The sequence below is a fragment of the Mastacembelus armatus genome, chromosome 7 (assembly GCF_900324485.2).
Source record: "Mastacembelus armatus chromosome 7, fMasArm1.2, whole genome shotgun sequence".
Lineage (NCBI taxonomy): Eukaryota > Metazoa > Chordata > Actinopteri > Synbranchiformes > Mastacembelidae > Mastacembelus > Mastacembelus armatus.
The window spans coordinates 25267999-25282999 of NC_046639.1; the positions used below are offsets into that span (position 1 = coordinate 25267999).

At 43.6% G+C, this 15001-nt stretch overlaps 1 protein-coding gene across 1 annotated transcript; it reads left to right on the forward strand.

The window, feature by feature from the left end:
* Positions 1-8838: 8838 nt before the first annotated feature.
* On the forward strand, positions 8839-14485 carry actr5 (actin related protein 5). Its single transcript, XM_026333688.1, has 9 exons — positions 8839-9227; positions 9631-9869; positions 10145-10314; positions 10513-10730; positions 10902-11066; positions 11705-11809; positions 12007-12146; positions 12375-12507; positions 12963-14485. The coding sequence occupies exons 1-9, from the start codon at positions 8844-8846 to the stop codon at positions 13278-13280; spliced, it is 1872 nt and encodes a 623-aa protein (XP_026189473.1). The 5' UTR covers positions 8839-8843; the 3' UTR covers positions 13281-14485.
* The last annotated feature ends 516 nt before the right edge of the window (positions 14486-15001 follow it).

A 15001-nucleotide genomic window follows, 5' to 3' on the forward strand; every position in this document is an offset into this window, starting at 1 on the left:
CCACATCATGGTCAGTGAAAAAGTAAATCATAATATAATAAATAGTGAGCATAATTGACCCTTTCCAACATTATATATTCCCCTTGTTGGTTCTAATCAAACATCTACACAGAGACTTTCTTTTCTTTGTTCTAGGTTGAGCTCGTGACTGTTAGGAGACGCACACTCTGTGCTATCCCCGGCTGCAGCCAAGAGTCCAACCTAGCACACTTTAATTTATATCTGGAGGTGGTTACATGGGTTCCAGGCACCGTCTCACTTTACACAACAGGGGAAAGTTGAAACATAGGTTGACTTCAAAGTTCATACAGAGTTCACATCCATATCTTTACATGTCCTGGTGATTTGCACAGAAAAACAGAGAACATCCTTGACTATGATATGCCTGGTTGCACCCTTTACATAAATCTGTCTGCAAAATGACAATTCTCATAACACAGTTAGCAATTTACAATGCCCTTATTCTAACATTTCCCTCCTGTTTGTCATTTTCACCATGGTATCAGAGTTTTCCATCTTCCTTTTGGGATTTTCTGGAAACTCGTCATTATGACTAAACAAGATTTGGAGAAGCAAGGCTCTGTGAGGGGTTGGGCGAAAACCTTCTGTAAAGGAAAAATTCCCAACCGGCCCCCAGGCTCCTGGGCGACCACCTCTGGTCCTCTGTCAGAGCACAAACAGTTCACACATAATCAGTATTTACACAACCTGTAGCATGTCTGCAAGAGGATACTTGGTAGGTCCTGATCCGTAGTTTTTGTAGCTGTATGCCGAATTGGAAACCCCTTTGTTGGGAGCAAGTGGTATTTACAGTCTCGTCTGTGCTTACATAACAGACAATACTTAGTGTCCCTAGACACAGAATCAGCCGATGGAGAGCCATAGCTGGGAGTAAGGATCAGATGGTCTCTTCAGCAGCCAAGGGTTTTGATACCGGCTGACTTCCACCTTACTCGGCTCCTAGCGGCTGTAGTATCTTGCAGTGGCTCTGATGAATCCACGTAGGTCTCTCCTGAATCTTCACTGCAGTGGGAGTGGTCAGGATCACTGTATAGGGCCCCTCCCACTTGGGAGTGGACCAGGTCTTCCTCTTGATGACCTTTATCAGAACTTGGTCACCAGGCTTGACTCTCTGCACCTGTGGAGACAAAACATCTCTTGGCAGATTATTTGCACTCATGACTTCTCTAGTTTGCAACATCTTGCTCATCCATTCAGCTAGAGTAGTTTCTTCTTGAGGTTTTTCACACACATTGTCACAAATGGGAAGTGTAAAAGATCTTCCATAAAGGATTTCAAACGGGGTCAGGCCTCTGTCTGTTGGCGTGACCCTCATATACATTTTCACCAGGGGGAGACATTCCACCCATGTCCTTCCCGTTTGCTCCATAGTTTTCCTCAGTCTCATCTTTATAGTGCCATTAGTTCTTTCTACCAGGCCTGCACTTTGGGGATGGTATGAACAGTGGTTTTTCAATTCAAACCCCACAGATATTTAGACATCTGCGTAACTACTTCATTTACAAAATGTGGACCATTATCACTGTAGACTCACTGTGGGATTCCATGATCTGGGATTATACTTTTGCACAGCGCTTTGGCCACTGTTAGTGCATCAGCACTTTTGCTAGGCACAATCTCAACCCACTTAGAGTATGCATCTATCAAAACAAGACAATACTTGTATGTCTGACATTATGACAACTCTATGAAATCCATGTGAATAACTGGGAATGGATAGTCCGGATTGGGGAATCTCCCTCTCTTTGGTCTGAGATTTCCCTGTGGGTTATGCTTACAGCAAGTCAAACAGGATTTACAAAATTTTTTGAGTAGTTATTAAAACCTGGTGGTGCGTAGAAATACTTCTCCACTGCATATACCATCCCTCCTGTTGACACATGGCAAGGCCCATGCGTCAAAATAGCTGCCGTATGATAAAGACTTCTAGGCAGGCAAAGTTTGTCTTTAATCTTAAAAAGGTCTTGCTCAATTATGGCTCCTTCTTTGAGCCAGAGTTGCTGTTCAGCCGGTGGGGCTCTTTTCTGCATGTCTGAAAGTACTTCATGATCTATAGGCTGTTTCACTTCTTCCATGAGGTATAGGTTACATTTCCCAAACTGTCCCTGCACCGCTGCTTTTGCTATAGCATCCGCTCTATTGTTTCCTTTGGATATTGGATTTAATTTCCTCGTATGTGCGGCACATATACAGACAGCGAGTCGTTTTGGTAACATGACAGCTTGTAATAACTCTTTTAAGAGTGGGGCATGTCTAACTGACTGTCCTCCAGCTGTCTTCATTCCTCTGCGAGCCCATTGTATTTCCTGCTTCATGGCCATCGGTGTTTCATAAATCAAGTCTAACAGCGGTTGTGTTACTTGAGCATAATCTGGAATCCACTGTCGACAGTAGTTACACAGCCCTAAGAATTGCATCATCTGTTGCTTAGTGATAGGCTTACAGGCTTGTTGAATAGCTGCTTTCCTGGATTCAGTCAGGGCTCTGCCTTCTGGTGTTAATTTATGACCCAGGAATACAACTTCAGAAGTAGCCCACTGTAGCTTTTTTGGAGATGCTTTGTTGCCTGTTCTTTCTAAATGTTTGAACAGTGCTATCGCCGTGTCTTTGTTATGCTGCTGAGTGTCTGATGTAATTAAGATATCGTCCACATAGGTCAAAATTTGGCTATGTGAGGGCACATGGAATGTAGATAAGCAATTTTCCAATTCTGATACAAATATAGTGGGGCTATCAACATAACCCTGTGGCAACCTGGTGTAGGTGAGTTTCTTTCCCTCAAAGGTGAACCCAAACCATCCCTGTGAGTCCGGATGTACTGGGATAGAGAAAAAAGCATTACTGAGATCCACAACCGTGAACCACTTCATTTCAGGTTTTATATGGTTCAGCAGAGTGTGAGGATCTGGGACACACGGGGCCCTACTTTCAACTGCTTTATTTACTTCCCTTAAATCTTGGATCATCCTCCAACTCCTCCCATCAGCCTTTTTCACTGGAAATATAGGGGTGTTACACTGAGCCTCTGGTGCTCTCACCAGGATCCCTGCATCAAGCATCTCTTGTACCACAGGCCTGATTCCCTGAAGGGCGTCTGGTTTAAGGGGATACTGCTTTATCCTAGGTCTATAATCAGATTTAGCCTTAATAATAACTTCTGGAGCTGTGGTCATTAGGCCTACATCAGTTTTGCTCCGAGACCAGAAACTGTCAGGCACCTCAGCCAAACACGGATCTAACTCCTCCAGAAGTAACACTCATTCTCGGTCATCCTCCCCCATGTGAGCACGGGGAGTGGCCGTTACAACCCAATTTAAGTTTTTGTAAAAACAGCTTCCCACACTATTACTAAACCAGCCTCCTTCTTCTTCATGCCAATCACAACTACTCTCAGCTTTATTCAAAAACTGCTTTAACTCCTCCCAGTGCATGTCATTCGTCTTAGACACTGACAAGTGAGGATTAGGTGACCATCCCATCAAGAGGCGCTTAGCTTCTGGAGGAAGACTAACAGAGCAGACTGCCTTTCCTTTCCTATCAGTATAAAGGGTCTTAAGCGTTATCCTCTGTGGCCCTAACTTCTCAAACTTCTGTACATAATCAAAATCTGGACCTGGAGTGTGTTTATAATAGAGGGTGACATGCATCTGCTCTGGGGAGAGGCTTTCTGTGTGTGGTGGTTGAGGATCAGGCAGCAGGCGCAGGAGCTGCTCTCCTGTGCGTCCAGGGTCAGGCATGGGCAGATCTAGGGACCACCAGTAATGTGGTGCCCCTTGTTTCAGCACTACATAAGAGGGGATCTCCTCCCCCGGGCCTATGGCTGCCATCCCGTTTGTAGTAGGTACTAAAGATATTTTTAATTTGCTCAACAAATCTCTGTCCAATAAATTCACAGGACAGTTAGGACACAAAACTGCCATTACCTTTTCCTGAAAGCCAGATGCCTCATCCTCAATCATAAAACTTTGGGAGAAACTGCAAGGGGTGACCTGTCCATTTGCTGATTTTACAAAAATATTTTTATCACCTCTTGTCACTCCAGGAACTCTATCCCTCAAAACTGTTCTGTCTGCTCCTGTGTCACACAAAAACTTCATTTTCTTCAAGGTCCAGCATTTCATCTACAGTGGGGCCTAGTCATGCTTGGGGGTTAAAGGATCCTGGTCTCCTATACTCTTCTGATCGTCTGCCTTCATCTCTCCCTGAGCTCTGGTTCTGCTCATCACAATCACGGGCAAAGTGTCCTGGTCTACCACAATTATAGCATACATCATCCTTCCATTTCCTATTTCCAAAGCCTCTCCCTGAGCTCCCTCTCCCTCTGCCTCTTCCTCTGAATCCTCTCCTGTTGTACTGTGAAGGACCTCCTCTCCCCTGTCACCCATGACATCCAGTAGTGCAAACACGGCAGCTTTTGATTGTTGTTCTGATTTATGTTTCTGTAAGTCTTGGGCATGCTGTGCATAATTCATTATTTGAGTCACTCCATCTGTGGGTGTATTAATATTTAGCTTTCGGATGTGGTGAGTGATGGACGGAAGAAACCCACTCAGCAAGGCCTGTTTCAGTTGTTGCTGATAGGGGGAAGCGACAGTGTCAGAGGGATCCAAACCACTGTTTGCTTTAAACACTTCCTCTAGCCGTCCTCTATAGTCCTGCACATCCTCACCTTCTTTCTGTTTACATTGGGCAATAGCTTGGTAATCAGGAGGTTTAACAAATGCATTTTTTACTCTGTCTGTCAGTAATGCAACTTGGTTGTCTAAGACTGGATCTCCGTGGGCCAAAACCTCCCCCACTGGAGTCCGCCCTGTATATCCTCCCCTCACTCCTCCATATCTGTGTCCTAAAGCTTTCCTGCACACTGAGTCAATCTCCTGCCCGTCCAAATTGTAAGTTTGTCTAAGTTGTTGCAGATTTTCAATCCATTGACGAACATTAGCAAAGGGGTCCCCTAGCCCTTTTACTGCATCCTCCAGCTCCTTACCAGGAGAAGGGGCCTGTTGTCATTCCCTACTCCAAAATGAGGGTTAGGCACCTCTATGGCTGGAAAGATGCTGGCTGGGTCAGTCAATGGTGGCCAGGGCGGCGGATCAGGACGGGGCCCCATCCTTGACCCATCGCCCTGGAGGTCCCTAAACGGACTTAATTTTGACATGGCCTCTGCCAGTCCTTGGACCTCATCAATTAAAGGACCATACAGATTTCCTGATCTAGTGTGGCTAGGACTGATTAGAGCAGGTCCAGCCGTAGGAGGCGGGATCGCGGCTGTCCTCGCTGCCCCCATCACAGGTGCGGCAGCCGCAGCAGCCGCTTCTTCTTGTTGAATTAACGCTTGTGGACGCCCTACAAAATCAGCTGGGTCCTCTTGGAGGGCTGCTATGAGGGACTTTTATCTCTTCTCTTCTCAGCTTGCTCTTGCCATTTTACTGCCTCAATGAGCTGCAATTTAAATTTATCAATTTTCCTAGGTTCTACTGTGGCCATTTCTGCTTTTAACTAAGTTACCAATTTATCGCATGCGCAGGTTTCCAATTTTCCAGGAAACTCATACTTTTTCTTCCATTCTCCTAAATATCTCGCTGATCCGGGAGAATAAGTGTTCATAAATTTAGGATCCCCCATTAATTGGGGTTTACTGTTCCCCTTTCCCATAGTTGCAACTTTGGCACAAGCAAACGATCAGTCACAACAGCGCGGGGATCGTCCACTGTATCAGGCTTCTACAGATACTAATTACCTGCGGATACAGCCGTCCACCACACTCAACTTCTCAATTTTTACTTGTGCCCAACAAAATACACAGTTTTAATAGGTAGTGACACTGCTCTATTCAGCCGACAATAGTCCGTCAACTACCATCAGTCACACGCTCTCATTCACTCACACGCTCTCATTCACTCACACGTGTTTCAGTATCCCTGATACTTTCTTTTCGTCCCAGACGAATAGCGCTTTTACTTTTCAAGTGTCCCTGACACTTCTATGTCCCTGACATAGGTTTCGTCCCTGACGAACTCTGCAGCTGCTTTCTAGTGTCCCTGACACTGCTATGTCCCTGACATAGGTTTCGTCCCTGACGAACTCTGCAGCTGCTTTCTAGTGTCCCAGACATAGAAGTCAACGCAGCTCACCTATTTCTGCAGACACGTCTCTTGTCCGGCTTCCGTCAAGCAGCAGAAGTGAAGAGGATCTTTTCAGGCGAGTAGACACCGACCTCCCGTCGAATTCACGAGGGTGGATTTTCCTCGATCCCCTATGGGACCGACTGTGCACAGTTTTCCAGCGTCCTCGTCCTCCTCTTCACCGTTGATGCTGTATTGGAAACCGGGCGGAAACACCAATAAATGTTGGTTCTAATCAAACATCTACACAGAGACTTTCTTTTCTTTGTTCTAGGTTGAGCTCGTGACTTTTAGGAGATGCACACTCTGTGCTATCCCCGGCTGCAGCCAAGAGTCCAACCTAGCACACTTTAATTTATATCTGGAGGTGGTTACATGGGTTCCAGGCACCGTCTCACTTTACACAACAGGGGAAAGTTGAAACATAGGTTGACTTCAAAGTTCATACAGAGTTCACATCCATATCTTTACATGTCCTGGTGATTTGCACAGAAAAACAGAGAACATCCTTGACTATGATATGCCTGGTTGCACCCTTTACATAAATCTGTCTGCAAAATGACAATTCTCATAACACAGTTAGCAATTTACAATGCCCTTATTCTAACACCCCTCCCTGCTCGTGGGAACGAACAGCCTGCTCATTCCTCCACAAAATGGAGGCTGCTTGGCATCACGCGTGGCAGTCCCAGAGTGCTTGTAGCCTATTAGCTCCCCTGCGCCTTGTCACCACGGACTGGATGACAAGCACAACAAGCAGTGAGCTGCGAGCCTTGTGCATGTACGGTGACACAGTGTCTCCTGAGAGGAATTGATTCCAGTGTGTGTGTTTGTGTGGATGTGATATTGTGTGTTTTACCAGTGAGAATGTAACCATGCATATATGTGTGTTTGAGAGGTTGAGTTGACCCAGATCTGCTTATTAGCATCAGGAGGAGGGGGACAGCAGTCACTTAAAGCTTTGTGCCTGAGCACTGAACTGTGCTGGGGCTGCAGTGACACACCATCAAGCTTTATACAGTAACATCCCTCCCACACACACACACACACACACACACACTTTTCTTCCTTCATCTTTTTCCTCTTCTGCTCCCAAATATCTGCGCTATCCAGGAAATAAACTTAATTGAGAAAACACACAACAAAAACTGAATTATAGGAAGGTTTGCATGTTTCCTTACTACAATTGAGTATAACATAGTTGACTAATATGTTAAAGCCAATGTATATACATGACATATTTGGCATCTTTTGATTTTGGATGAGAATTTAAAAGTTCTGCTAATTTTGCAAATTGGAAGGGTTTTAAATAATAGCTAACCCATGCAAATTTGTGAGCAGGTATTATATTTGTCATATCATGTTTAAGACGTAACATCAGTCACATCTGTAGCATTAAAATAGGCTTATTATCGAATGAAGGCGTGCATGGCAATCCAAGATTCTGCATGGCTAGTCTAGATAGAGCACACTTTTCACACAAACGTGAAAAGCTCCATGGGCAAATTGACTGAAGGGCCTGAATTGAAGCAGAGTGGGATGTACAGTAGCTCTCATGTGCAGGTGTCCCACATCACCAGCTGAGGCTTCACTCGGTCAGCTGAGAGTAACCGGATGGCAGAAATAAGGGATCTCACAGCCTGAGGGAAAAATCTCTGTTCAGTGCTTTTATTGTAGCTTTAAAATAGATTAATCTTTTTTTTTTTTTTTTTTTGGCAATTATAGCATTATTTGAGGGGATGATAGAATAACATGCAGATATAACATATCAGAAATGATTGGATATTTAAGTTGAAATCAAGATCCATGTTACTGTGGCTTCTCAGCATGAGTTTGTACCAAATGACCAAACAGTTAGATTAAAGAGGTATTCAAGTATAATTTCTATACAAAATTATCAAAATATTTCAATAGTAGCTTTTTAATTCGCAGCATGGTGGCTGAGTGGTTAGCACTGTTGCCTCACAGCAAGAAGGTCGTGGGTTCGCATCCCGGCCTTTCTGTGTGGAGTTTGCATGTTCTCCCTGTGCTTGCGTGGGTTTACTCCGGGTACTCCGGTTTCCACCCACAGTCCAAAAACATGCATGTCAGGTTGATTGATGACTCTAAATTGTGTGTGAGGTTGTCTGTCTTTGTGTGTCTATATGTGGCCCTGCGACAGACTGGTGACCTGTCCAGGGTGTACCCCTGCCTTCCACCCGAGAGAGAGCTGGGATAGGCTCCAGCAGATCCCCGTGACCCTGAACAGGAAAAGCGGGTATAGAAGATGGATGGATGGATTTTTAATTCTTCTACAGGCTACAATGTGACCCAAATGATAAACAGACCTTCACCATGAACAATTCAGTCTGTGGTCTCATTTCACAGACTCGTTTTTATTTAGAGTATAGTGCGACCTCTGGTGGTAAGAGTTAGGGAACTATTTCACAATTCACATGTATTGCAAATGCAAACTACATTGGTACACATTGCGTAGCTTATTTCTACAAAGCTTAGTTTCACTGTGGACAAACGGGCAATAATATGTAGTTTGATAACATTACGACTTATATATTTTATTTTACATGTTTATATTCTACAGAGTTTATCTTATATTAATTTGTGACAACAGAAACGCGTCATTACAACTGGTGGGAACGATATGTCGACGACACCAAGCGTCCACTCGGCTGTATTTTGAAGCGACACCTTCCCAAAATGGCTTCCAAAGCGGAACCGCTCTGTCAGATTTTCTCATTTCAAGACTGTAAAGCGTCTCCTGACCCGGTTTTTGATCTCCCGGCCCAGTGTCTGACCCACACACCGGCCCCTATAGTGATAGACAACGGCTCCTTCCAGACACGGGCAGGCTGGGCGGCTTCGGCGGCGGAGCTTGACTCTCCGCGGCTGCTCTTCAGGTCGGTGGCGGCGCGCAGCAGAGGGGCCGCCCGCAGCGAGACCCAGATCGGTAACGACATCCCGAATCTGGAGCCGCTGCGGTGGCTGCTGAAGAGCCAGTTCGACCGAAACGTTGTGGTCAACTTCGAGATCCAGGAGCTGATTTTTGACTATGTGTTCACACACCTGGGCATCGCCTCAGAGGTGAGTGCTGAAGTCTCCCGTAGTGTTGGGCCAAATGTTGTTTGAATGTTGATTTAAAAAAAGGTTTTATGTTGTTTGAATTTTGTTTTAGCTCCTGTGTCATTTTGTTTCTTATCAGTGCCGGTTTTACTAGAGTAGAAGTTCATGTTAGTTTCCACTGACAGAGTTTTAGTGTGTATCTTTAACTCACTTAAATATAATTAAATATGTGGACTACACTGACAGAGATAGCTTAGGCACAGTGACAAGATTTCATATTTTGACTTTGACCAGACTAAAAGCTTGATGACAGCAATTATAATACAAAAAGAGATGTATAGATATCAAAAATGTAAAGTGCCAGGTTATGTTTTGCCATTCCTGTTATATAATTCCTGTTATATGCTCTCTCATGCTTTGATAGGGCCGTGTGGAACATCCAGTCGTGCTGACGGAGGCGCCCTTTAACCCACTGCACTGTCGGCAGATGATGTCGGAGCTGCTGTTTGAGTGTTACCGTGTTCCGTATGTCTCTTACGGGGTCGACGGCTTGTACAGTTTCTACCACAATAACAAGCACAGGAACATCCAGCCGCCACACACTGGGATCATTCTGTCCTCGGGATACCACTGTTCACACATCCTGCCCGTTATCAATGGCAGGTGAGGAGTCATGGATGCAGACAGCTGCTTCTGTGTTGTATTTTATATTTTTCTTCTAAGAAATGTGCTTCCTCTCTCAATGGTTGTATTGTGTCCTTCGTCCTGTGGAGGCTGGACCATTCATGTGTCCAGGGCTCAGTTTTGAACTGATGAGAATTGCAGTTGTGCTTTTTCTACTATAACATGTCAAATGACCCATTGTGATTGACTTTCTTTAATACAATCATACACACACTGTTCAGTAGAGGCTTATTTTGGTCTGGTTTTGATTGAAGACTGGATGCAGTGAACTGTAAGCGTGTGAATGTGGCTGGGAGCCAGGCAGCATCCTACCTGCAGCGACTGCTCCAGCTGAAATACCCAGGTCACTTAGCTGCCATCACACTCAGCCGCATGGAGGAACTGCTGCACGAACACAGTTATACTGCTGTGGATTATCATGAAGGTACAGTATGTCAGTACTAACCTCCTACATCTATTAATATACTTGAAGCATCTTTGGGCAAATTCAAGTTGTCAACAATTAATCATTAATCTTAACAAACATTAATAAACTTTAGAAAACTACTGGAGAGGCATTCAAACACTTTCTTACTTTCTTCTCTACTTACTTCCCATTCCCTCCATTTTGTGTTCTCTACAGAGTTAGAAAAGTGGCGCAGCCCAGACTTTTATGAACGGGAAGTTCACCGTATGCAACTTCCCTTCTCGGGTAAGTTGCCTGGCGGCTGTGTGAGTGTGGAGGAGAGGCAGGAGAGACGAGCTCAGCAGCTTCGACGGCTTCAGGAGATCAACACTCGCCGGCGTGAGGAGAAGCTGCAGCAGGACCAAGAGAGGCTGGACAGACTTATGGCAGTGCAGGCAAGGCACCCATTGTAACAGTAAAGTTACTCTCCTAAGGAACTGAGATGTTTAGATGCTTAATAATTACAAAAAACATGCAAAATAGCAAGTTACTGTAGCTTTGTTAGTTTGATTCTAAAATGCAGCTGGTGTGTGTTGCAGTGTAATAAAAGAGTTTTGTTTATGCAGGAGCTGCTAGAGGATGGCTTGTTGGATCAGTTTCATAAGAGCTTGGTGGAGCTGAACATGGATTCAGCTGAGGAGCTGCAGTCATACATCAACAAACTGCAGCTGGCTGTGGAGCAGGGTAAACAGAAATTGCTGCACAGTGATGGAGGAGAAGGAAAGACAGAGGTGGGTGCTATTCCAACGAAGTCACAGAAAAATAGAATTAGTAAGTCATAAATAAGTCAGTGATCACATATCGAGGCACCAGATCTGGTAAAGATTAGGATGGAAAGAATTGGGATGAATTCTGTTCTGACAGAGAGCTGCCATAAATCTAGGACCAGATATTCAAGTGTCCCAGATTTGATATGAAAGAAACTGATTTTGTTTGTTTACGTATCCATGAAAAGATCAGGTCTGAAAAAATCTGATTTTTGCTGCTTTAGCTTTTAATGTGAACACTGGCTTTCCTTGCAACTGAAACAAAATGTATTCTGGTATTTTATTAACAAGCACTAGAATATATATATATTTTTATACACCCTGAGGACAGGACAGCAATATATAAACTCTGTTTCCATGTCTGTGCCTTTTCTGTGTATGCCAAGATGTCAAACCAGTCTGTATTCCCCACAGAAAATATCAGCTGATCAAATTAGGAGGCACTGAGCTGCAGTCAAATTAAAATTATTCAGTAAATAGTTAAGTCTGATAGTCATTAGTGTGAATGTGCCGCGAGGTTCTGCAGGATCTATCCTTGTTTGCTACAGTCTGTGTGTGGCAGCCAATGTGAAGCCTGAGGCTGTTCTGTCGCTCTGTGCCAGGTGCCTGAACTGGAACAGCCGATGGATGAAGGAGATGGAGTGGCACTAATGGATTCTGACTTCCCTGAGGACGCGCTGCCAGAAAAACCTGCTAATGTCATTCAGGTAATAGTGCAGAGACACTAGAACGTCCCAAACAGATATTTAGATCCTCATTAATGAAGTGCAGGCAGTCATCTTCTGGTTTTGAACATGTGACAGGATGTGTGAGAAACTTTCTGTCCCATAGAAGGTTATTGTGCCAGAATAATAATGAATCTAGCTACTATGACACTAAAGATTAATTTTGATCTTGTCTCCAGCCCGTGTTCAACATGGCGGAATACCACCAGCTGTTTGTAGGGACAGAGCGTTTGCGGTGTCCAGAGATCCTGTTCCAACCCTCGCTGATTGGAGAGGACCAGATGGGACTAATGGAGACACTGCAGTACGTCCTGGCCAGGTAATGACATGGTCAACTAAGTGCATGAAAAAAAAGATCTATGGTCTATATAACACTGACTTACATATTAACTACAGCACTACCTGAATTTCCCTTCAGAGATGAATAAAGTTTATCTTATCTTATCTTTTCTTATATATTTTTTCACATTAACATAACTTTTAGCAAACAGTAAGAAGCATTCTGATGTGTCATGTTTTTTTCTTATTTCTTCTTTACCTCATACAGGTACACTCCAGAGCAGCAGGAGGCGATGGTGAGCAATGTGTTTTTGACAGGGGGGAACATGCAGTATCCTGGGATAAAAGAGAGGGTGGAGAGAGAACTGCTGGCTATGAGGCCATTCCAGTCCCATTTCAAGGTACAGTCTATATCATTGTTTTCACCCAGGCTGAATTTTTGTCAGAAAATCAGAAATGTTATTAAAATTAAAAAAAAAAAAAAAGTTTAATTGTATATCTTTGCTATTTTGGCTACGAAAAAGTCTTTGTGCATCATTGCTAATCCAAAGCACAAAGTCTTTTTCACTAAAAATGATAAATAAAATTAATTAAAACTATGATTTTAAGGTTTTTATTTCTACCAATATGAGTTTCACCTGTATATTTCCAAATAGACTAACCTATTGCATGCCTTGTTAACCTGTGTGACTTTCCATTTGGCATTACTCTCTGTTTGTGTCTCTCATATCTGGAAAGTGAAGGCACAGTGATCCCAGTGGATCAGCGCTATGAGCTATGACAGTGTGAGGAACCCTCAAACTCCCAGGCCTCGGGCAGAAGTTTGAATATATATTTGGCTCTGTATGACTCCCAGGTGACCATGGCGTTGCGGCCGGCCCTTGACTCCTGGTACGGGGCAAGAGACTGGGCATTGGAGCATCCACCTGGAGGAGCAGCAGAGGGATGGATCAGCAGACAGGACTATGAGGAGAAAGGAGGCGAGTATCTGAGCGAGCACTGTGCTTCCAACGTCTTCATTCCCATGAAGATCGCCAAACCGGCTCCTGCTCGCCCCGCTGAGTCCTCGCTCACATCAACAGGAGCTTCTGCTGCTGCTGTTACCACGGTTACATCTGCCCTGACTCCTTCCTGTTCGGCGGTTGCTGCTGATGTTTCTATAGTTACCTCATAAACTGAGATTTCAGGTATCAGGAGTCTCTGATGTTCAGTGAACTCCAAAAATGATTTTGAAATGAAGTGATTGCTTTTTTTGGAGCACCCACTTTCATTCTCTTTGACTTGTCTGCTTCTAATTCAGTTTGTAAAATCGAATGTTTCCCAGCATGCCTTTCAACATCCTCCAGGCAGGTGTGAAGGTAAAAACGAGTCAAACACAACAGCGACGTTGCTTTTTTATTCGGTGACTGAAAACACAAGTTTATGTTCAACAAATGGAATAGTCATCAAAATGAATGTTGTCAAAACCATCCAAAGGAGAAATGTTGTGTGTTATCATGTAAATAGAATTTGTTGTTTTTGTGTGTGTGTTTTTTAAAAAAATATATTTTCATTGATGAAAACTGATGCTTGTTTTTGACTAAGTAACAGGCTGGAGAGAAAGAATGACAGCTGTCTGATTGCAGGAGTCACGTTGTATTTTAATCAGTCTCCTTTCTTCTTCCTCTTCAGCAGGTGAGTTCAGCTTACATAACAAAACATGTTCCCACCTTTAGTTGTATCTATACACACAGATAGTTTTGCTACAACAGAATTATGCTACAACATCAACATAACGGGGATGAATTTTATTTGCTGTACTCACAACGTTCAAAAAATATATAAATAAATTCAGCTGCAGTATTTTTCCATTAGCCTGGATGTTGGCTACCAGTGACAATAGTTTCAGTACCAAGTATCAAATGTTTATTATTTAGATTAATATAGAAAAATACCTGTTACTTTATGTCCAGACCTCTAGATGATGTCTTTAAATAGCTTGTTTTTTCCAACTTCAGGCCATGATGTTAAGATTTTAGGATTTGGACCAGATTTTTGTATAAAACAATGAAAAAGAGCAAACCCCATCCAAGAAACAGTGACCAGAGTATATTCTGCTTTTTTGCTCAATGACCAACATGATTCACGAATGATCAAAATGGTTGATCACATTTTCACCAATCAGCTGTTTCAGGATAGTGTTTCCCCACTAGGTGGCACAGATCACCACACAATGTAGTCAAACTATTTTCTCTCCCTACAGCAGCAGCAACTCAGCTACTGCATTTTGGCGTTAGCACAGTTACAGTCTATTATTCCATATTGCACAAACCTCTAGAGTCTGTTCTGATAGATTTTCTAAAGCTCACTGTGCAGCTCTGGAGCTGGTGTGTCAGCCAGTTCTGACTCTAGGTTTTCCTTTAATGCTGAGAGTGTTTTTTTTTTTTTCAGTTGAACAAAAAGCACTTTATTTTACCATGCTGTTTTAATTTAATAGTTTCATGTTCACACGAGGACACAACAGCAGGAGCCTCTGACTCTGAGTACACCACAGTGATAATGTGTGAAGTGCATTTCTGCAGTTCTTGTCAGGTTTCTTTACGGTGCGTTTGCTGCACTGCTTTGTTCCTTTATGGTCCACAGTATTAACCTAGTAGACCTCTGCAGTCTAATAGTATTATGTGGTGTGCTGGTGCAGTGTGCTGGTTCAAGGTTCAAACCCTGTGAGAGCTTGTTCTGCTTCTGCTCAAGCACCAGTGTGGCAAACTCACACGCACACATCCAGCACAGCAGTGCAGAGTGGGGCTAATCAGAGCTAAAGCAGGCCTGTGGCTGCAGGCTGATTGGCTCAATTTTAACAAGAGGGATTTAAAAGGCAAAACAAGGCAATAAAAGCAAGTAAATAGGATTTATTTC

What these genes read in the sequence shown, in the direction of transcription:
- actr5 (XM_026333688.1), top strand. Translation starts at nt 8,844, where the DNA reads ATGGCTTCCAAAGCGGAACCGCTCTGTCAGATTTTCTCATTTCAAGAC. An exon ending in TGCTGTGGATTATCATGAAG is followed by an intron (nt 10,315 to 10,512) that starts GTACAGTATGTC and finishes TGTTCTCTACAG; the next exon opens with AGTTAGAAAAGTGGCGCAGC. An exon ending in CTGCAGTACGTCCTGGCCAG is followed by an intron (nt 12,147 to 12,374) that starts GTAATGACATGG and finishes TACCTCATACAG; the next exon opens with GTACACTCCAGAGCAGCAGG.